General features: G+C 38.7%; 1 protein-coding gene and 1 long non-coding RNA gene across 6 annotated transcripts in view; one reads left to right on the top strand and one right to left on the bottom strand.

Moving 5' to 3' along the window:
• The window catches only part of DCLK1 (doublecortin like kinase 1), a 347460-nt gene that overhangs the window by 63039 nt on the left and 262496 nt on the right, over positions 1-21925 (bottom strand). For 4 of the 5 annotated variants that reach the window (XM_060234697.1, XM_060234695.1, XM_060234698.1 and 1 more), the window contains one exon: positions 981-1065. In XM_060234697.1, the coding sequence (XP_060090680.1) occupies positions 981-1065 (85 nt within the window). Of the gene's footprint in view, positions 1-980; positions 1066-16810; positions 16989-21925 lie in introns of those variants that run through there. The other variant, XM_060234700.1, reaches the window with a different exon arrangement.
• Positions 15898-16219, top strand: LOC132568654 (uncharacterized). The gene is made up of 2 exons (XR_009555202.1): positions 15898-16096; positions 16128-16219. It is a non-coding gene; the product is annotated as an uncharacterized LOC132568654 (long non-coding RNA).

The following is a 21925-nucleotide window of genomic DNA, read 5'->3' as shown; positions in this document are numbered from 1 at the left end:
TAGGTTGCCACTTACCCTTGAATGACTTGAAGTTTGAAGATTGTGGTGACTTCTTAGAGTCTCAAAAGGACTGATAGTTTTTCCTCGTAGCCTCTTTTTTCTTAGAGGGCAGCACCTTCTTTTTGTCTTTGTCCTCAATCAAAAACCTCTCCAGGCCATCTCCAAAAATATTTGTACCCTTGAAGGGCATAGCAGCAGCCTTGAGCTACTGCATCTACAGCCCAGCTGCTGAGCCAGATGTTCCAACGATGTTCCAATGTTGAACAACCATTTTCCTTTTCTTCACACCCCTTCCAACCCTCCCAGCAATTAACACAGAACAATGGTCACATTCAACAGCCAGTTTCCTTTTCACTACCCTTCCAGGAAGCCCCATCAAACAATGGGCACATCCACAAACCTATTGCCCTTTCATCACACCCCCTCCAGCCTAGAAATAGCAGCTCTCCAGCAGCCCTGGCCTCACTCAATGCACAGCAGCCAAGAAGATCAGAGCGCCTGCTCCGGTTGCAACGCCACTGAGGATGTTCTCCGCAGCCGAGAATGAAACGTCTGTAAGAAAAACTTTCTCCAGTAGAACACGGCACTTGAGCCCGAAAGATTCTACAAACCCCAATAAAAAAAGAAAAATAAATTGTCTTCTTTTCGGGTTGGAAGGTTTGGAATATTCATACAGTAGCAATTATCACAGCTAAAATAGTAGAGATATTTAAAATATTTGTTACAATGATCACTTGTTTGAAATAGTCAGTCAGGAAATATGTCCTCTTTTTTGCTTTTCAAAATATGGTAACCCTACCTAACACATATGCCATCCTGAGGTGGGACTAAAACCACAGGGCAGTGCCCTGAGAGGCAGACCTCACACTGAGCTAATACTCATAACACTTTTCTCATGGTTAATAGTGAAATACTTTCATTGCAATCTTGTTATTATTTTGGCTTTGGATCTATATGAAAATTTTCTGACAAACATTTACCTTCACCGGGTCCATCATTTTCATCCATGGAGCTGCAGACTTTGGTAGATGCTAGTGAGGTAGAGGAACCACTGTGCTGAGAGCTCTGAAAATATATAAGATTTGGGGTGGGAAAGAGATGGGAAGAGAAATTAGACAGTTTATAAAACAGATTTCAATAAGGCTAGTCTATATGGCAAGGTATCATCTAAGCAGATCATCCTCTCTTCAATAATCTTTATGCGATCTGAAGAGAAACCAGAATAAGATGCACTATCCTAAAGAAAACAACTAAATATATTGCACTGTTGCTTTTTTGTTTCATGTTCTCTTCACATTTAATCTACTTCACCATCTCTTTCTGGTCTTGTTTTGAAAATGCAATTTTAAAAAATCTCAGCACCTAAGTGATAAAAGCTCTTACCAGTGTTTGTTCTACCTCCCTCTCTCTCTGTCTCTGAAACTACCACTATTTATATTTCCTGACATCATTTTCAGCCCTTAAGAGTCAAGTCAGAATGGTGGTGGAAAGTGACATCAAGTCACAACCCCATAGGATTTTCAAGGCAAGAGAAAATTGGAGGTGGTTTGCCAGTCTGTCTTTGCATAGCAACCCTTTATTTCCTTGGAGATCTCCCATCTAAGCACTAATCAGGGCTACCCTGGCTTAGCAAATGAGATCTGAGAAGACTCGGCTATGGGTCATCCAGATCAGGGACAACTCAGAAAAACTCTGCTAGAACAATGTCCCTTTTGCCTTCCAATTACTGTGATGATTGTATCATCAGTTTAAGTTTCTTTAAGTGCATGTTTCAGAATGGTTGCCTGAATTGGCTCACGTTGTGCACCCTGCTCACAAAATGATCAGCTATGAGTCCACTTAGCTTCACTCTTCTGTTCTTGGCTGCAGGAGAGATCCCCTCTACAACTCTGTAAGACATCACCATTTTATGCATTTTAGAAGTCCCACAATCTCATCTTTCAAAAGCTTCTCTCATAATATAGATAATTCTGCCTCCTCTGTTAACTAGACCTTCTCTAGCACTTCCTCAGGTAATAACATGCTGGAATTCAACTGTGTGACTTAACCCTGTTGTACAACCTGTGATATTCATCATTTTGCCTGTGTAGCACCTTAACAGTGTAGCACCTTGTTCAGCTGATGATGAAAAATTGCCACCACCATTTTGGTGACTGCTCTAACATTTGGGAAAACTTTATGCTAATTGCTTTATGCCATACAGAACTCAGTACATTTTAAATATGTTGTGAAAATGAATACATGTTAAATATGTTGTTAAATCCAGTTCTGCCTCCAGCCTTATTTGGCTAAAGTTTCCCCAAGAATGGCAGGATCTGCACTAACCAAGTAAGAGAATATATACAAATTACCTCTTAGGGTTGTTTCAACTGTGATATGAAGGCACCTCTTGTGCAGAATATACTCCACTCTTGCTGCTTACTGTGTGCATATATTTTGCTTCCAAGCATATGCATATGCTGACAAACCATGCTTTGCAGGGGAACCCAGCATGCAGAAATCAAATATACAAGCAGTGAAATATATGGATGTGGCAACCTATATGCTCAACATGGAAGGAATTTTGATATTCAAAAAATACTTTTTTCTACATTTGAAACATCTCCTATATTTGAAAATTGTCTTTGTCCTTCATTGCATTCTACCCACTACAGATGCAACAGCATCACAGCTAGACAGTCTTTAAAAATTATCTTACTGCATGTTGAAGTTCAAAGACAAACAATAGCACCAAGTTGATGGTTGAATCCCAGACTCCCTAGCAAAGCAACTGTTATTAGCATAATTTTTTTATTTTTAGTTTAACATCACACTTCTTGTTGATTACAAATGACCCCAAGATAGTCTATTCTGCCTAGTTTAATAATATCAGCCCGAAAACATTTGACCCAGCATATCTGATGATGGCACCAGCATTAATTGACTGTGTACCACCAACATTACAGCCTGTTTTTGATAGAGTATTGGCACATCTGTTTGTACATCTGTTTCAGTACACAACTTACAGTTTCAGACAAACAATACCGCTCTGAAGGATATGGATGCATTTTCTGCATTCCTGCACCATAGCAGACATGGCAGTGTTCCTTATAAGGTGAATTAGTGTGAGCTAATTCACAATTTTTTAGTTTCTTGCTCACAGTTTCACCTCTTAGATCAGGAAAATGGCCCCAGAACAAACTAATTTACACAGTAGCTCACAACCTTAATGCCAGTAGCTCACAAAGTAGAATTTTTGCTCACAAGATAGCACAGCTTAGAGGAAGCATTGACTATGACCCTGTCAGTTGGATCTAGTCTCTGACCATAATAAAACTGAACTATGACCTTCCACCATTGGTCATGCTATCCCTTCCTCTACAAAAGGAAGACACACAATCTAGCTGTGAGTTCTAAAATCTGCCTCTAAAATCTAAAACTGCGACTTTCTGACCAAGGTGTTAGCTGGTAACCATTTGTCTTCCTCCTGCAAGACCCATCTTCATACCCATGGCACTCACTTGTCCTGCATAACTGCTTCTTTTCCCTGCAGCTGTTCCACTGCTAGATGTTAAACTGCAGAAAGGCACCATAAGCATGCAGACCTAACTGTTGTAAGGATGACATGAATCCTGGTGTGTAGGATACCACCAATACAAATTATAAATTAAACCACATCTTAAAACATTGACTTTCATCTATTTTAATAGCAATGTTAATCTTTTACCGAATAAAGACTAACATTTTGATAGCATTTTAGTCAGATAATCCAGTGGCCTTAAATCAAAGTAAAACATTAACATTTAAACAGTATGTTGTAGATTATGTTTTAATAAAACAGTTTAACTTGGAAAATGGATAAAAGGTCACTTCACTTCCAAAGCTGTGAAATTCTTGTACTTAGTTGAATCTGTAGGCGAACCCTTTAACAGAACTGAAGCATAAGAAACATTGTGGGCCTGTTCAGATGCATAGTTTAATCAGTTGTCGCTGCTGTTTTCTACCGGATTAAAAGTGGCTGATCAGACAACAACTGCCTCCCGGTAGTCAATCGTTGTCGCCCCCCCCCCAATCCTTCTCCAAACCAGATTATTTTGTTACCTGCTCCTTTGTGGTGTTTTTGAGTTGTCCGGTTTCACTTCATAGTTTTCTCTGTCTGGATAATTCTGCTGGGATATTAACCAACTTTCGGATGTCTGAAGGCTGTCCCAGAGCAAAAGGAGCCTCAGACATCTGCTTTACAGTTGCTATTTTTTTTACTACTTAGCAATATGCGCATAACCACATAACTGCATATTTTCTGACCTATATGCATATGCGCACATGTGCATAATATGCTTGTGCGTAGTATGCACTTATGCGCATAATAGTGGGGAAAACAAAAAAGAACTCCATGGTGCCGTTGTGTGGATGGCAGAAGATGGTTTCAACATGGAGTGATTTGAATTGCAGTATGGCAGTCTGATTGATAATATCTGGAACAAATATATCCGGAACAGAACCGGGTCAGTTTAACACAGACTCAACAGGCTGTGCAAACAGGGCCTGTATCTACAATAAATTTGTTAACTGGAGGGGAGCAAAGGATTTGGCACAAGGAAAACAGACCTTTCCATCTTCATTGTCACTACCAAATGATTTATCTATGGATCCTATAAATCCAATTTTCTTCTTCAATAGACAATTATTTATGTAGACCTTTCATTTTTTGGTTTATCTTCTTTTATATTCAAAACTGACATAATTTCACATAGACTAGATGGCAGACCTTTTATCATAACAATGTTGTAATTCCATAGCATCCCTTCTATCATGAAAAACTGCACTTATGGTCATAGATCCAGAGGAGTTAGCTGTGTTAGTCATTGCTGCAAAATAGTAAAGAGTTCAATAGCACTTTTAAGACTAACAATTTTTATTGTAGCATAAGCTTTTGAGAAACACAGCTCTCTTTGTTAGATGCATGGACACAGATGCACAACTCTCTTCATCTGTTTCATGTATCTGATGAAGACAGCTGTTTCTTGAAAGCTTATGCTGCAATAAAATTTGTTAGCCTTAAAGGTGCTACTGGACACTACTATTTTGCACTTAATGTGAAATACTTTAGTTGCAAGTCTTGAAAGATTTAAGGTTTTTTATTAGGTCCTGTTAATATACTGAAATGAGATCAGATGCCAAAATTAATGGTGACAGATCAGAGAAAGTTCATATTAAACTTAGTTTGGATCCTCAGTAGGCTAAGGTGTATCAATTTGTTATTTAATTTCTTGCCAGCATAAATATAACGTATATATAAGGACTTGCCAAATAAATATAACGACTTGTCCAATTTTGTACTATTCAAAGGTATTGCCAGAGACAAATAAGCTAATAGATGGGAACGGCTAGATTCAAGTCCAACAATTTGCAATTGTACCAAAACTTGCACAAACTTCTACAAACATTTGCAATTTAAGTACTTTCTCTGCCAGATTCCTCATGTGATTGTCCTCCCCATCCCAGTGCTTGGGCATACCCCAAGTGCTTTGTAATGTGGCACATGCAACTACAGGTACAGTTCAAAAGCCCCCTCAAATATATAAATAGAAAATTCTTTATATTCTAGCCCAGGGGTGGCCAAACTGTGGCTTGGTAGCCACATGTGGCTCTTTCACACATGTTGTGTGGCTATCAAAGCCCCCACTGCCCCATCGACCACATTGAAGAAGGCATTTGTCTCTTTAAATCACTTTTCCAAGCCAAGCCAGCAGGTGGCTTGGAGAATGCATTTAAAGTTGCTTTCTTTCCACCTCCCCTCCCCCAGCTATTTATTTATTTCCTTCCTTCCTTCCTTCCTTCCTTCCTTCCTCCCAACATCTGGTGTTCATGTCTTGTGGTTCTCAAACATATAACATTTATTCTATGCGGCTCTTATATTAAGCAAGTTTGGCCACTCCTCTTCTAGCCCATGAACTGTTGCTCTTCACTAGATGATTTATGGAACTGTGGGAGCAAAACCTTACTGCATGTCAACTTTTCTAAAGAAATTAAGTAATGGCTATTTCATATTTGTTAAAAAGTTAATGTCACAAAGCTATCGAAGACCTTGGCATTACTTTGGGTAAAATGAATTTTTCAAGTATCCTGAGCTGTACATGTGTCATTCACACAGCTGCAGATCACATTAGGATTACTACAAAGAGAGAATTCCATACTGAAAAGCCTTCATGGAACCTGAAGTGCTTAATACAAATGACCTGTCTTAATTTTAATTCAGTCTGCACCCTGGGAAATGTCATCACCTCTTAACAAATTTTGAGAGTGAGCTCTTGCTTAAGTTTCTGGCCACCTGGCTGTTTTTATGGCACACCTACATTAAAAGAAAGTGGCTGCATAAAAGCAGGATTGGTTCTTTGGTGTGAGCATACCCAGCTCATGTTCATACAACAGATGGCCAACATACCATGATTCTCTCTACGGCTGGAAAAGGAAGATCAGTGCTATAGAATTTCCACCACATCTTTCTGGAATATTTGCTCTGCAGTTCTTTTCTGCAGTTCTTTTCTGCATATTCAAAAGTGTGGAGGGACTCAATGACACTTCTTAAATATAAAGAGGAAAATATGATAAAAAGTCAGGCAAATGCTTCAAACATGCCTATTGGATTTTAAAGATTTTTCTCCTCCTATATATACAAATGGAAATTAGCAAAAAGTTGTGGACTAGGGAGCGATAGATACAAACTGATTTTTGCATATTCCTTTTCAAGGAAACTATGATTTTTTATAATAGACTTATAACAGTAAAGTTGTAAAGCACAATATCTGGTTGATATCTTTGCCAGATCTTTCCATTTTTCTTTCTTTCTTTGTTCCAAAGGCAATGTAGGACTGCCTTTGCCAAACCCTTGAAAACATTTTCTTTGTGCTCAGGAAACCAGCAGGATCTTTTTATAATCTGTTTTATAATCAAGCAAAAATGAAACATTATGGCAAATGTAATCCATGTAAAGCTAGTGTTTAAATTCAGATATTGGAAATTCTGATATTTGTATTGTGTGTCTGTGAAATAAAAAGCAGTAAAATAGGCATGATGGTAGAAGGATCACATGATCTTGAATTTCTTTTAAAATGCCAACCCCTAAAATATACGCATAATAGATGCAACACTCAATTACTCAGCATTTCACAAACATGCCTTTTGAAAATGCCAGCAAACAGATGAGCAATACTTTAAAGGGCAGTTAAGAAATTTAGCCAACAGTGTGTCCTTGGATAGCATTTGGTCAGTTGTAAGTTAATGTAAGCAAAGGGCATTTCAGACTTTTGCTGGGGAACCATTTTGCAGCAAAGCAAAGTGCTCACTAGCAAAAAGTCACAATATGTATAGCAGCTCAAGGCAGAAATTAGATTGAAAGTTCACTTCATAGCTCACAGGAGCCAGACCTGCTTTTTAATATACTCTGTGTAAAGTGAGATAAAGCTATCAGTTCAAGCAAAAGGCAAAAAGAAAACAGATTTGTGCACAGGAGGAGTGCTATACCAGTAAGATCTAGATAGGCTAGTAATTCCAAGAACATACTGTGTATCTAGTTTACATTCAAACAAGTAATTCTTAGCATTTCTCTAGGAAGGAATTTATGTAAAGATGAACATTTCTTTTCTGCTGTTATTTTCTGGTTCCATTATAACAATGGTTGTCTTCTGTTAAGAAATGAGTATTTTGAATTCTGAAAAGTTGATAATGGATTGAATGCAAGAAAAAAAAAGTGTATTCCTTCGAGGTTTATCGACCAGCTCATTAGGGTTGCCAAGTTAAATTCAAGAAATATCTGGTGACTTTGACGGTGGAGCCAGGAGACTTTGGGGGTGGAGCCAAGATCAAGGCTGTGACAAGAATAATTGAACTCCAAAGGGAGTTCTGGCCATCACATTTAACGGGACGGCACACCTTTTCAATTCCTTCCTTCCATAGGAAATAATGAAGGATAGGGGCACCTTCTTTTGGGGCTCATAGAATTGGACCCCCTAGTCCAATCCTTTTGAAACTTGGGAGGTATTTTGGGGAGAGGCACTAGATGCTATACTGAAAATTTGGTGGCTCCACCCCAAAAAACAGCCTTCCCAGATACCCACTGATCAATTCTCCATGATTTTCTATGGGAATAAATCTCCATAGGGAATAACAGAGTTCCCAGCAGACATTTCCCTCCCCTCCCCCGCTTTCTGATGACCCTGAAGCGGGGGGAGGGCCTCCAAACCGGAGAATCCCCTGCCCCCACTTGGGGATTGGCAACCCTACAGCTCATACTTAGATCAATGAATGGAATTGTCCCACATGTATTTGCCTTGCCAGAGGAAAGATTAACATGGGCTCATGAGAGAATCTTTTCAAATGTTGTCTTGGGTTGTGTAAATCTGTCCCAAGGAAGTGAACATTGGTACTCTCCAGGGGTCATGTTGTAGAAAAATAGGTGGTGGAACTCATTAGCATATGCCACCGCCCCCAGCAGCCAAAAGCAACCCGATGCAAGAAAGGAGAGCCCCGGGTGAGCGAGGCCTGCTTGGACTAACTAGAGATCCAGCCAACCCAAGCAGGCCTCGCTCACCTGGAGTTCTCCTTGGCCACCCACCCCCCCAGTCAAAAGGCCAGCAAGCCACCTGCCATCCAAAATCACATAAGAAGTGGAGAAAGGGAGGCACAGGATTCTCCAGGAGTTAATGAGGGCTGATGGGGGTGTGGCACAATTCCTGGTGGCTGGCTGGCTGCCTATTCTCCTAATCCAGGAATTGTTATGCAGCTGCACCTACTATTTAATGGACAAGGTAGGTAGGTGTGGAGGAGGAGGGGGAACCATCAGAAAGGTTCAGGAGCTGTGCTTCTGTGAGCTCCTGCTGAATTCAAAGCCTGGTGCTCTCTATTTTGGACTTCCGTGGGGGGGGGGGGGACTCTGAAAGCATTTCTATTCCAGAGACCTTTGGATTAACTGATGGATGACTATATTTACATTGGCTTCTTGTACTTTTTAGTTTTTAAAATTGCTATCAGCCACTTTGAAAACCTCTGATGGTGGCAAAGGAAGGCATCTTTTTGTTGTCCTCCCTGGCAGGGTTAAGGCTACTCCTCCACTACACACAAAAACTTATTGTGTGCCACACAATACAATTGTTCTATTGCCAAAGGCTGGATAATACCTCTCTCTGCACTGGGTATCCATCTGCTTCCAGGCACAATTCAGAGTTCTGTTTCTTACCTTTAATGGCTTGAGTCTGCGGTACTTAAAAGGATGCCTCTTCCCTTGCTACTCAGACTGCCAGTTCAAATCCTCTCAGAAGTCCTCCTGTGTGCATTTCCACCTTCAGGGAGCAGGCAGATAGAAACTAGAGAGAAAGCTTCTTTCTTTGGTTGTATCTTGCCTTTGGAATGTTCTCTCACCCCCCACCCCCTTCAGCCTCACTTGATAGACACCTTATTTTCCTTTAGCACCAAACCAAAATATTTATTATCCAGGGTTTTAACTGGGTGACATATTTTTATTTTCTAATGGGTAGCCATGTTGGTCTGAAGCAGCAGAACAAAGTATGAGTCCAGTGGCACCTTTAAGACCAATAAAGTTTTACTCAAGGTATAACCTTTCATGTGCACACACACTTCTTCAGATACAAATCAATATGCAAAATTCAATTCATGTCTGTGTCTGAAGAAGTGAGTGCGAAAGGATACAAAAGATTATACTTTGAATAAAACTTTCTTCTCTCTTTTTTAGTTGTTTTTATGATCTGCTTCTAGTTTGTGGGATGCTTTATGAACATAATTTTAGGCTGCTGAGTATTGTTTTATGTTTTTAAGGCCTAACTAGTTTTTATATTACTGCAGTTATGATTTTATTGTATTGTTTTTACCTTATGAACTGCTGCAAGCAGGTCTTCTGTGAGGCAGCATAAGTAAATAATTTAAATAATAGAATGCTGACAGTGCAATTTTTGTGTGAAAAGAAGATTAAAAATAAAAACTTCCAATGGAATCTAATGACAGAAATGCTAACATTGTAATCCTAAACTAAGTGACAGTCTTCTAAATCCACTGACTTAATTTGATTAGGAAGGCTGCAAACTGTTTAGGACTGCCCTGTAAAGGCTATTCATAAGGGAGTGGAGATTAGCAAAAAAATGTGGTCTAGGGAGTGATGGATGCAAAGTAAAACAAACTGAGTTTTGCATATTGATCTGAATTAAACCAGTCAAAGTTTGGATACAAATCTCTGGTACAGTTCTGCTTAATATAAATACAGATAATGATTTCAAACAAGAAGGGTTCACTAAGATAGTTCTAGTCAGCAAAGAATATCATCTATTGTCCGCTGTGTGCATGTCTTGAAGACAGATCATGTTTCTTTTTTAGAGCTCAGTTCTCTTTCACAGGAATCTTTTCATAATAGGTCACAGTAGGAATCTGCTTTTAAAGGCTTTTTCACAAGACAGCAGTATAATACTTAGGGTTATCAGGTAACCAGCTGTGGCAGGAAGCCTCCCACTGATTGTAGCCATTGCCTGCTGCTGTTTGGAGCAATGGCAGGAGAATTTAAAAAACATATTAACATCCTCTGTGCCAGTATGCCACTTCTGGGTACAACCTGGATAGGGTTAGCAGCCCCCTGCTGGAGAAGGAGGATCTTTTGCCCTTGGGCCCTACCACCAAACCAGCTGGCCGGTAGGGGGACTTACTAAAAGTGGGAGGAAGGCCCAGGCTTTGTCACTGCCAACATGGTAATATCACTTCCAATGTATGCTGAAAGTGACCATCACATTGGTGACACTCTGGTATTTGGGGGGAAACTCTATGCCCCCCCCCCAAAAAAAATGCCAGAGGGTCACTGAGTCATCCTGGTGTGATGACATTACTGCTGGAATGTGTCAGAAGTGACATTGCCAGCAATGCAGCATGGGCCTCCCTTCATCCTGGTAAGCCCCCCAACAGTTGACAGGAGGGATCTGGCACCTCTAAACCCAGAAGTGACAATGAGTAGCTCTAGGAATTGCTGTAAACTCTATTAATTTATTGCAGAATTCCCAGCAGTTCCTAGACCTATCCAGAAGTGATGTAGTGATGTCAACAGTGTAGACAATGTAAACATGCCCCACAATCATCTGGTCAGTTGCCAGCCTCTGCTTAATAAAAAATATACCAATTTTTTTTTTCATAATTTCCACCTATTCCTTATTTCACACACAAAAATAAAACAACTCAAGGTAAATCTACAATCAATAGAACCTATTAGGAGTAAAATTTCCCCTCCACTTTTCCTGTCTTCTCTCAGCATCAACACTTTAAAAAGCCTCTCTGTATATTCATGTTTAGTCCAGCCCATTAAGACCTATAAATCCCATAACTCAGTGACAAAAAAATCCACATGATATAGCATAGAATCATAGAGCTGGAAGGGACCTCCAGAGCATCTAGTCCACCCCCCCCCGACCAATGCAGGACATTCAAAAGTACCTCCTCTCTACATACTCCAAGCCCAGAAGATTGTGGGGAGGACCTCTCCAGGATCCCTGGCAAAGCTATCCTGGAAAAAAACCTGACCCCAAAGTGGCAAATAGCATTTTCCTGGGCATGTAAGAAGGGGCTAGGAGAACTAAGCACTGATGCAACCCTTCCTGATCTCCTTCTCATAATCTCCCTAAATTCACAGAATAAGCATTGCTGTCAGATGGTCATCTAGCCTCTGTTTAAACATCTCCAAAGGAGAGCCCACCACCTCCTGAGATAGACTGTTGCACTGAGGAACCATTCTGTCAGAAGTTCTTCCTAATGTTTAGATGAAAACTCTTGATTTAATTTCAACTCATTGGTTCCGGTCTGACATTCTGGGGCAACAGATTAAAGTGGGTTTTTTTCTGGTTTTCCCATTTTCAAAAGAAGCTCACTGAACTTTTAAAATAGATTTTCCCATTTATTTATTATGTAACTTACATCTTAAAATCCAGCAAAGGCAATCAGAATGGCAAAGTCAAATACGAAACATATGTACAATGCACTGCATGATAGTACAAAAAAGAAGGTACTTGTGACTTGATTTATTAGCAAACAAAACCACTCATCCACTACCACTTTAAAATGTGTACAAATTTTGCTGATTAACAGTTACTTTGGCATTTATAAAATAAGTAAAATATTATCAACATCCAAGAAAATGGCACAAAATTGTAAACTCATTTCATCTACAAGCATACACAATACACTGCCATTTTCTTTCAATGGAGGAGATAAACCCAATTAAAGATTACTATACAGCAGAAACAACAATAATGCCTATAGAGTAGCCACCAGATAAGCAAACAGTGCAGCCAGTGTTATCCATACTTGCTAACCAGGAATAATTTAAACAAATAGGCATAAATGCATACATCATAAGACATACAAATAGGCATGTGCAAATTATGTGTGTATAGAAATACAATCAATTTACAGAATACATTAAAAATTTCTCCATATGATCAATTACACAGGTATTCAGCTTGGAGAAATGTTATTGTGAACCTGGTGGTAGACACAAGGAACCAGTAGCCAGTCCCATAACTGCTGGCTATTACAACAGAAAGATAACCATGGCTGATTGTGTGTATCTCACAACTCACACTAACTTTTCCCCATGTGATAAGGTGCTGTTGTAATTTCATCCAAAATCAGAATACCAATATTAAACCTGGTATTTTCTCATATGAAGTGTTCTCATATACAAGTGTTGCACCTTTTTAAACAGGTACAGATAAATATTGTGGATATCTAAAGATATTACCATAGTTAAATGCCTTGTACCAAATCATATTTTTTTATTTAAAAAAGTCACTTTAAACGTAATTTTTAATCACTATCAATGGTCTTTTATAGGTATTTTATCAAAACTTTATTATGATCTAGCTCCATATTTTGTTTACAGCTCCATATCAATGAAAATGAATAAAACTACTTCACATAATTAAGCTTTAATATTTTTAAACATTGGGGCAAGTATTGATTTAAACCAAGCATTATTACTCAAGTAATACTTAGAATTAATTCATTCCAATTCATATTAATGCATTTTTTTTTTAAATTGTCCTCTTATTTCAGGAGCAATATTTTACAACACTGTGGCTGGGATCCAGAAATATGTTCAGTGAGCAGAACCAAAAATACTGTCTGACAACTTCTGCATGCAAATGCACAAGTCCTTGCACAAGTGACATGCACAACTGGCTTATATTGTATGTATAATCATATGCAAGGACTTGGTTCATTCACAGAGGGGAAAGGATGGACTATCCTCAGAGAAAAAAGACAGCTACTTCACATTTTGAAGTCTCTTTCTGCAAGGTGAAATGGAACACTGGATGTTGACATGATTTCTAATACACCAACCATAATACTGATTCAAAATATTAATTGGAAAAATACAATCAACTGAACAGTAAGTGGCTTGGATCTTGCTCAAAATTACTATTGACTAACAGGTTTCAACAAGTGGTATGCACCTTTGTCACCTCCGTCTCCTATTTCAGTCTCAACTGCCCCCGGTATGCTGTTCCTTGGGGAAGTGGGGCCCAAGAACAGCATCAGGTGGGACAACTGAAGCTAAAGGATGGGGGATTGGTGGAATTAGCACAAGTGTTAAGTGAGATCCAATCCACTGCCCTAAAAAACAATTCAGCCTAATTTTATGTAACCTTACTGTTAAAACCAAATCTGAGTAGCCAGAATCATTGGAGAAATTAATGGCTACCTTTAAAAACAAATTATGTCTGTGTATCAAATAATACTGGTAGTTTCATTAGTAAAAGTATGAGAAACTTCTGTTGTTTTCAAAAACTGCAGGACTATCCAACAGAATTTCATTGTCCTCAATGATGGAAGCCCTATGGCCCTGTTCCAAAACATTTTTTTCCCATTTCTGCTTCTGAAGTTTGGAATGTATATTAGCATAAAAGAGGATGTTACTGCCTATAAAATTGTGCGTCTTCAATCTCTCAGGAACTTTCATTTTAGAAATAAATGGTATATGCATTTCCCATCAAGAGTGCCCTAGTCAGAATGTTATGTGAAACTGATGAAATGTTATGTGAATCGAATTAAACAGTATGGCTTAGAATATCCTTTGACATTGCTTGGATGGAAACTTGCCACGATATCCACCAACTAATAATTCTAAGATTATATCTTTCTCTCCACAGCAAAAACAAAGTCATGCAATTTAAATTCAGTGGCAATATGAATCCTCTGTGTGGTCTTACACCTTAACAGACTTTTAAAAGTCAAAGAAGTCCATGAAACAGAGGAAAATGAAATTAAAACACCTCATATTTTCCCCAAACTAGTCCAAGGTTTAGAAAAGTCTTTTTCTTTCTTCTGTGTAAGGGGTTCTAACACAAGTCAATCCATCACCAATGAATTAGTATTATATCACCTACTTAAATAACCTCAACAAGAAACAAACCTAGGTTATTCAATGGGATTTGCCCATTGCATCAATTGTAATATTTATCTTCTAAAGCTTTTCATTAGTGTACCTAGTATAATAACAGATCTCTAATTTGTCAGAGACTAAATAACAGGTTTCTTTGTAAATCAAAAGACTGAAGTGGGAGCTCAAAACCAACAATGTGGGCCAGATTCTCGGGTTGACATGATTCTAAGAACATACAGAAAGCAGCTAAACATCTTTCTGCTATAGTCACACACTAGATATATAAAAACATTGCGTGTGACTGCCATTATACACCATCTTAAATTGTAAATTGTATACTAACTGTTCTATTAATTTTATTGTTATTTATTAACTTATGTTATATCTTAGAAGGTTTTATTGTACGGCTATGAATTGTTACCTACTCTGAGCTGGTTCCGGGACAGCAAGTTAGAAATTAAATGAAATAAATTAATTAATGCACAAAGGTAACATGTTGGAATATAATACTAATTACCATCTCAGGACACCATTTTCTATTGACAGTGGCAAAGAAGAAATGTAGAAGAACAGGTGCAAGGTGAAAAAATATGTATTAAGTTCTTGTAGATCCCTTCGTGTTTTGCAATTTGCTTCATCAGGGGATCGTTGCCAAAGTTATGCAGTACCCCTTTTCAAGATTAAAACTTTCTACCCCCACATTAATACAGGGAAAAAAGATTAGCAGTGTGTGCCTGGACTGGTTATTCTTCTCCAAACAGTTTTCAATCCTATTGATTGCCCAATCTGCAATTATTTCTCATTTCAATAAAAAGAAGTGTTTCTACACAGTGAACACAGAGATCTATAGGAACTTAAATATTTTTCACCTTGCAGCTGTTCTTCTACATTTCTTCTGCCTACTGGTGTGGCCATTCTTGCTTTTTTTAATGACAAAGAACCCAGAAGAAGATGGTAAATGGTTGCAATGTGCACTAAATGAAATGGTTGCAATGTGGACACTAAAACCCTGTGCATGACTTTAGATAAAATTCTTAACTTATGGTATTTTGTCCAGTAATTGGTAAAATTACCTTCTGTAAACTTGATATAAACTGATTATTTAGCCAAAATTCTTAATTCAGCATTAAGTAATTAACCCTTGGACAAATTAAATACTATTTAAAATGTTAGTGCTAGATAATGCACTTTATATATTCGGTAACAAACTAAAATTAAACTAGCATTTTAGAGGACTGAGACTTCAATGAAAGCATCTAGCTTCTATTCCCCAAACTGCAAAATACAAATAATTAATGTTTGTATTAAACTGGTAGTTGTTATAAACTTCATATTGGCCAATCCATTGGGAATTTCTCTGGTGCAAAATGATAAATTAAAGGGAGGTGCTAAGGGCTCTACTGGGGCTCTTTGAGTGGTAGGATAAGTGCTGCTCTTAGTTCCTAGGAGTCTGGACAGGCTAAATTACCACTGAACTGTGCCATGTAACAACAGCCAGTTTAACAAAAGTATACATACAGGGATTGTGCTGTGAAAGAACTCTGTGCATTTAACTCACACAAAGCAAAAGGAGAATGGAAAACTATAGATAAATGGCTTTGAAGAACATATTCTAATATCACTATGGAGATTTCCACTTCTCAAACAGCTGACTAGGGAATAACTGCACTAATTTTTGTCATGACTGTAGTGGGGCAGAAGTGCTGCCACAATGTCTAAGTCTGAAAAATTTGTTCCCATATTTATATCAAATGCAAAAATAAAAAAGTGAAAAATCTGAATTAGCGAAGGGCTGCTTTGTGTAGGTTTTTTTTTTAAAATCTGATAATCTTTTAATTCATTATATTTTCAGTCTGTGTGGTGTGTGTTTGGAGTTATTCTCTGCCACTAGAGGAAAGCTTCATGCTTAGCTGAGTGGACTGCTAGCATAAAACCCACTGGTCTGTATCCTATCACCCCACTGAGCAAAGTTTGAAGCCTTCCTTCAGCCTAATGAGCCTGCTGTCAAGTTAAGCTTCAGACTTTGCTGAGCGAAGTGATAGGATAGGCCTATATGCTTAAAGTAAAAGTGTCCTTTTTACAAGATAATATTTTCTATCCCCACATTAATAGATGGGTGTGTGCCTGGACTAGTTATTCTTCTCCAAACAGTTTTCAAGTCTATTGATTGCCCAATCTGCAAGTGTCTCCCATTTCAATAAAAAAACATGCAGCTACCCAGTGGATGTCTGATGGGTATTTAAAAAATAGAGCCTCTTTTCATTATAGTTACCCTGTCTCAATTTTCATCTTGAAATATTTGCACAATGCAATTCCCTGTTTGATGCATGCCCTCAGCTAAAACCTTTGCATAGGTTAAGTACATAAAATCAGTGAATATATATGTATGTATCTAGACGAACAAACAATATTTTAATATTTATTTTGCATTTTTACTATGTCAGTTAGTAGCTAACTACATTCTTAGAAAGTGTTAGACCTTTACTTAGTCACAAACCATTAAGCATTGTTCCATTTTCTCTTATTACACAGAGTCTCCTACTGAATCCAAATCATCCGCAGAGAGTGGGCGATACAGGTCCTGTAAGATGAAGGGCAGTATACATTTGTTTACTGCGTTTGACTTGCCACACCACAACTTTATTCTATTAAAACTCTTATCTAGTGCCAGCCAGAAAGACAACAATTTTAAAAATCCATCTTCTTAAATTTATGATTCATTTGATCAAATGTTTACCATGGGCTCTTTAAAAAAAAACCCAAAACATGCTATCATTTTGCCCCTTGATTATTTAAACAACATATACTTTGTAAATGGTTCATTATGATTCTGAGTACTCTGAGAATCTAGCAATACCCTGACAAGAAATCTATCTTGTATGTTTCTTCTCAGTGTATGAGGGAAAGGAAGTGCTTTGACAGAATAACAGTGAGATGGGGAGACACTTTAGTTACTGGGCTCTTACAGATGGTAGCCAAGCAACCAGTTCATATCAGCAGAGAGAAACAGAGCATGTGTGCGAGAATGTCTGTGCACATTAGACTCTGTAGCTCCACTCACCCTCTACACCTACTGCAAGCATCCTTTGACTGATCAAGTAATCTACAAATGCCTGAGGTGTGGGAGTATAATAGGTGGCATCATTCTATCTACATACCACAACAACACCTGTCTCAGAGATATGCAGTACAGAGAAATAAAGGGAGGGTGTTCAAGGAGAAGGAAAGTAGAATTGATAGTAGCATCACCTCAAGGTGAATTACATGGAGGCGTTTATTTAAGGGGATGGAGATAAATACAGCACTAATATGACTTTCCATACCTACTGTACAATATGGTAATTCATTTCAATGGTGCTGAGTCCAACTCCTCTAATATTGTGCTAGTGGAACACAAAACAACTCGACTAGAAAAGGAAGAAAACTCAAAAGAAAAGCACATATACAACTAAGGAAAGCCCTGCTGCACAGACTAGGGACCTGCCTAGCCCAGTATCCCATTAACAGTACCCAGGAGATCTCTCCTAAAAGTGGAGCACAATTATCACAATCCACTTGCAAACACCACAACTGCCTAAAATTTATGATTATAAGTATGAGTTCTTATTGTTAAAACTCTACAACATACACCTTCCAAACAGGTAAAAAGTGATCAACTACAGCACAATTCTAAGCCAAGTTACACCCTTCGAAGCCCACCTGGACTCCAAAGAGTGTTAACTTTGCTTGGAGTTAACTTTGCAAAGTACCTATTTATTGCAAGAAAATATTGAGTTTGTCCCTTCATATTCCCACCCATTGTATTCATGTATTTCTTAAATTGTTGTTGCCTTCACCAGCTCTCAGAACAACCAAGAAATGGTTTAATCTAGAATCCAGAAAACTCTAATGGAGTAGGGCATTAGGGGAGCAGATATAGGAACAAGGGAATTAGGGAAGGGAAAGGGCTTTATTCAAGAATAGGGTGAAGTATGGATATTAGGACATAAGGTCTCAGCAGTCTGCAGAAAAAGGAGGTAGGCTAACTTGGGACAGGCAGCTACCTTGTGATTCAGTTGTGGGGGGCAGGAAATTAGGACCTATTGGATAAGAAGAGGGGGCTCAAGCAAAATCAGTTGCAATCAACCCTTGTACAGTTCTTGGACCTGCTCACTTTCTTCCTCAACCTTCAACCTCTTTTAAATTGCTCCTTAGATGTCATAAAATGTTTTTGCCACATTTTGCTATGGCTCAAACCACTTCCTTAGGGTTTTTCCAGTTCATTTTCCTCTCTGCCAACTGTTGTGCTACCCAGGCTTCATCGGACACCTCTCACCACCTCCCTCCCAGCTCCCATGATTGCTTAGGAAGGAAGCAAGAGAGCCAGTGATCAAGCTCACAGCATCAGATCTGGACAAGCGCAAGTGGAAACCACTCTGCAGCTCTCTTACACACCTATGCCTGCATCCATTAAATTTCAGTGCCACATAACCAGTAGCACAGATTGCTTCTTTATAAGGCATGTGCAATTAAGCTTAATTGTGTTACTGAATGTGGAGGGAACCTCCAAAATGCTGCTGCTTTCCATGCCAATTAGCTAAGGTAAATAGCACTGGAACACGTGGGAGGAGCCCATGCTGTGGCTCCTCCCAATTCTGGCACCAAGAAGCTACAGGTCCTTGTGCAAAGACACAGGCTTTCTTTGTTACCTAGTGACACAAAAACAAATGGCACTACTGTGGCGCCCACACTGCCTGAGTAAATTAACAGCTGATCCTTAATCACCTGCAGAGAACTGTAGCAAAAACAGTCAAACTGACTAGAGGACTGGCTATGCCAGAAACAGCATGAGACCTCAGATTTGAGTGCTGCTTCCATATTAACAAATGGTCTTTATGTAAATGTACAAGTATTAATTTTTCAGAAAACTACTTTCTGAGTTAAAGTGCCTAGTATTTGCCTGCTAGCATGGTCATAAGAACTCTGCCTACTCTATTGTAGAGAACCATCCACCCTTATTATAGAGTTGCCCCATAATGCTTAATAGAATATGCATAAAAAAGAATAAACAGAGGAAAAGAAGAATGTTAGCCCTGCACTATTGTATACGGCAGATGTAATACTGACTTAATAAACTCTAAAATTTTTAAATGTCACAAATGCCTTAAAATAGGCTGTGGTGTGTCCACTTCTACAGAAACTTACTCTTGATCCAGGAGATCTCAACAATTCTGTTCCATTCTTGAGCAAGGTGACTGAATGGGTGGTGGCTGGGCACCACAGTTTCCTGGATGAGGAAGGTTATCCAGATCCCTTCCAATCTGGATTTAGGTCTAGTCAGGGGTCGTTTTGTAGAAAAATAGGTTGTGGAGCTCATCCAGAGATTGTTATGTGGCTGCACATACTATTCAATGGACAAGGAGGTGAAACTCTCAGAAGAAAGAGGTGGAACTCTCAGAAAGGTTCAGGAGCTGCGCTCCTGTGAGCTCCCACTGAATCTGAGGCCTGGCTCTAGTTATGGGACTGAAACACTCTTTGCTGTCCTAGTGGATGACTTGCACTGAGAGATTAAGAGAGGGAGTGCTATTCTATTGATTCTCCTGGACTTCTCATTGGCTTTTGATACCAATGATCATGGTATCCTTCTGAACTGTCTATCAGGGTTAAGATTGGGATGCACTGTTTTGCTAGGTGATTCCAGTCCTACCTGGAAGGCAGATTTCAGAAGGTGGTGCTGAGATCCCACAAGGTTCCTTCCCATCCCCTATGCTCTTTAACATCTACATGAAACTGCTAGGTGAGAGCTGGGCTGGGCTGTGGATGACACTCAGCTCTGTCTTGCACTTCTAGCTGATCACAGGGAGGCTGTAGAAATCCTGAACCAGTACCTGGAGACAGTTTTGGAGTGGATGCAGGCTAATAAACTGAAGCTTAATTCAAATAAGATGGAAATGCTTCTGATGGGTGAAAAGTCTGACCCGGGATTTAAGATATCACCCATATCAGTACACTGGCTCTCAATTTGTCTCCAGGCATAATTGAAAGTGCTGGTCTTGACCTTCAAAGCCCTATATTGTTTGGGACCAACATAATTTAAGAATCGCCTAATCCCTTATGAAACTGTCCAACACTACAGTCATCTTTGGAGGCCTGCTACCCCTGCCTTCTAAGATTAGGCCAGTGGCAACCTAGGAGGGGGCCTTCTCAATAATGGCACCAAATTTCTGGAACTCTCTCCCCAGGGAGGTTTGCTTATCCCCTTCTGTTGCTTCCTTCCTAATTAATATTTTAATTGCTGGTTTTATGTTTTGTATGTATTTTAACTCTTTTTAAAAATTGTTTTAATGTGCAGGAGGGATTATTTTAATGATTTTAAAATATGGTTTTATTATGCATGTTGTAAGCCATTAGCCACCTTTGCTGAAAGGTGGCATATGAATTTTGTAACTAATAATTTATGTTTCACAGAGATAACATCATGGCAATTTTAATAATAAAAATGCAGAATAGTAACTCTAAGCAATATACTTTTCCTATCATTGTATAGTAGAATGAGATATAAAGAACTGTATATAAAGGAATTAACACAGTATTCTTATTTTTCAATGATTCTTTCAAACAAAGTGAATGAATTCCTGTCAATAACATGAAGGCATACACAGGGATTTGATGATCCAGAACTTCCCCTTTAGGTTTAATATGGAAAACAAAAGGTGCTGTTCCAGTGTATAGAATCAAAGTATAAAGGAAGGAAGCAGGACTTGGCTGCCCCGTCATCTCAAATTTACTGGGTTTTCTGACATCAAAAGACCACTCTTGGTAGAAGACCTACTAAATATTTAGATACTGGAGATGGGGCTAGCAGACAAGATTTGGCTTATACTTCCCACAGTTCTCAAACATTAAATTGTCATCTAAGCAGAGCTCATAACAAGTACAAATCTCAAGCCTACACCGACCTCTTAGCTTCCAGGCTTAGATCCTAAGCAGCATGAGCAGAATTGCCATAGAGAAAAAAAAAACCTTCCCACTGTAGCTTTCTCTGAACCCTGCAGGTTAGTGGACAGGAAGGAGAAGTGAAAAGCAGAGAGAAGTCAAAAATCCCCCACTGTCCTCTGCACAGAGATTAGGATCCTAGTCCTGATCTCTTCCTTTCTTCTCCCACAGCTTCTGCCCTTCCCAAACTTGCAACAATAAGAAGAGAAATCTTGTCAACCACCTGTGTTGATCTTTTTCTGATATAAATAAAAGCCTCATTTGAAAACCACTCTCTGCATTATTTATTTATTTACTTTTACAGCAAACCAGCTCAGGGTGGGTTATAAACACTGATTATAAGACATAAAAACATATAAATTATTGAAATGCTTGAATAATTTATTGCTTTGATTTGCAATTAAATTAAGATACCTATGTAATAGACTTGGTTTGTTTGTCTTTTTAACTGGAACTGGAAAGTGATAAGTCTGCTAATCTCATCTTCTCATAAAGTCATTGTTTAAACAATCAGTATACCTTCAAAGGGAACCAAATGCATTA

Source organism: Heteronotia binoei, chromosome 3 (assembly GCF_032191835.1).
Source record: "Heteronotia binoei isolate CCM8104 ecotype False Entrance Well chromosome 3, APGP_CSIRO_Hbin_v1, whole genome shotgun sequence".
Classification (NCBI taxonomy): domain Eukaryota; kingdom Metazoa; phylum Chordata; class Lepidosauria; order Squamata; family Gekkonidae; genus Heteronotia; species Heteronotia binoei.
The sequence above is the reverse complement of the archived record's forward strand: the minus strand, read 5'-3'. Positions and strand labels throughout refer to the sequence as shown.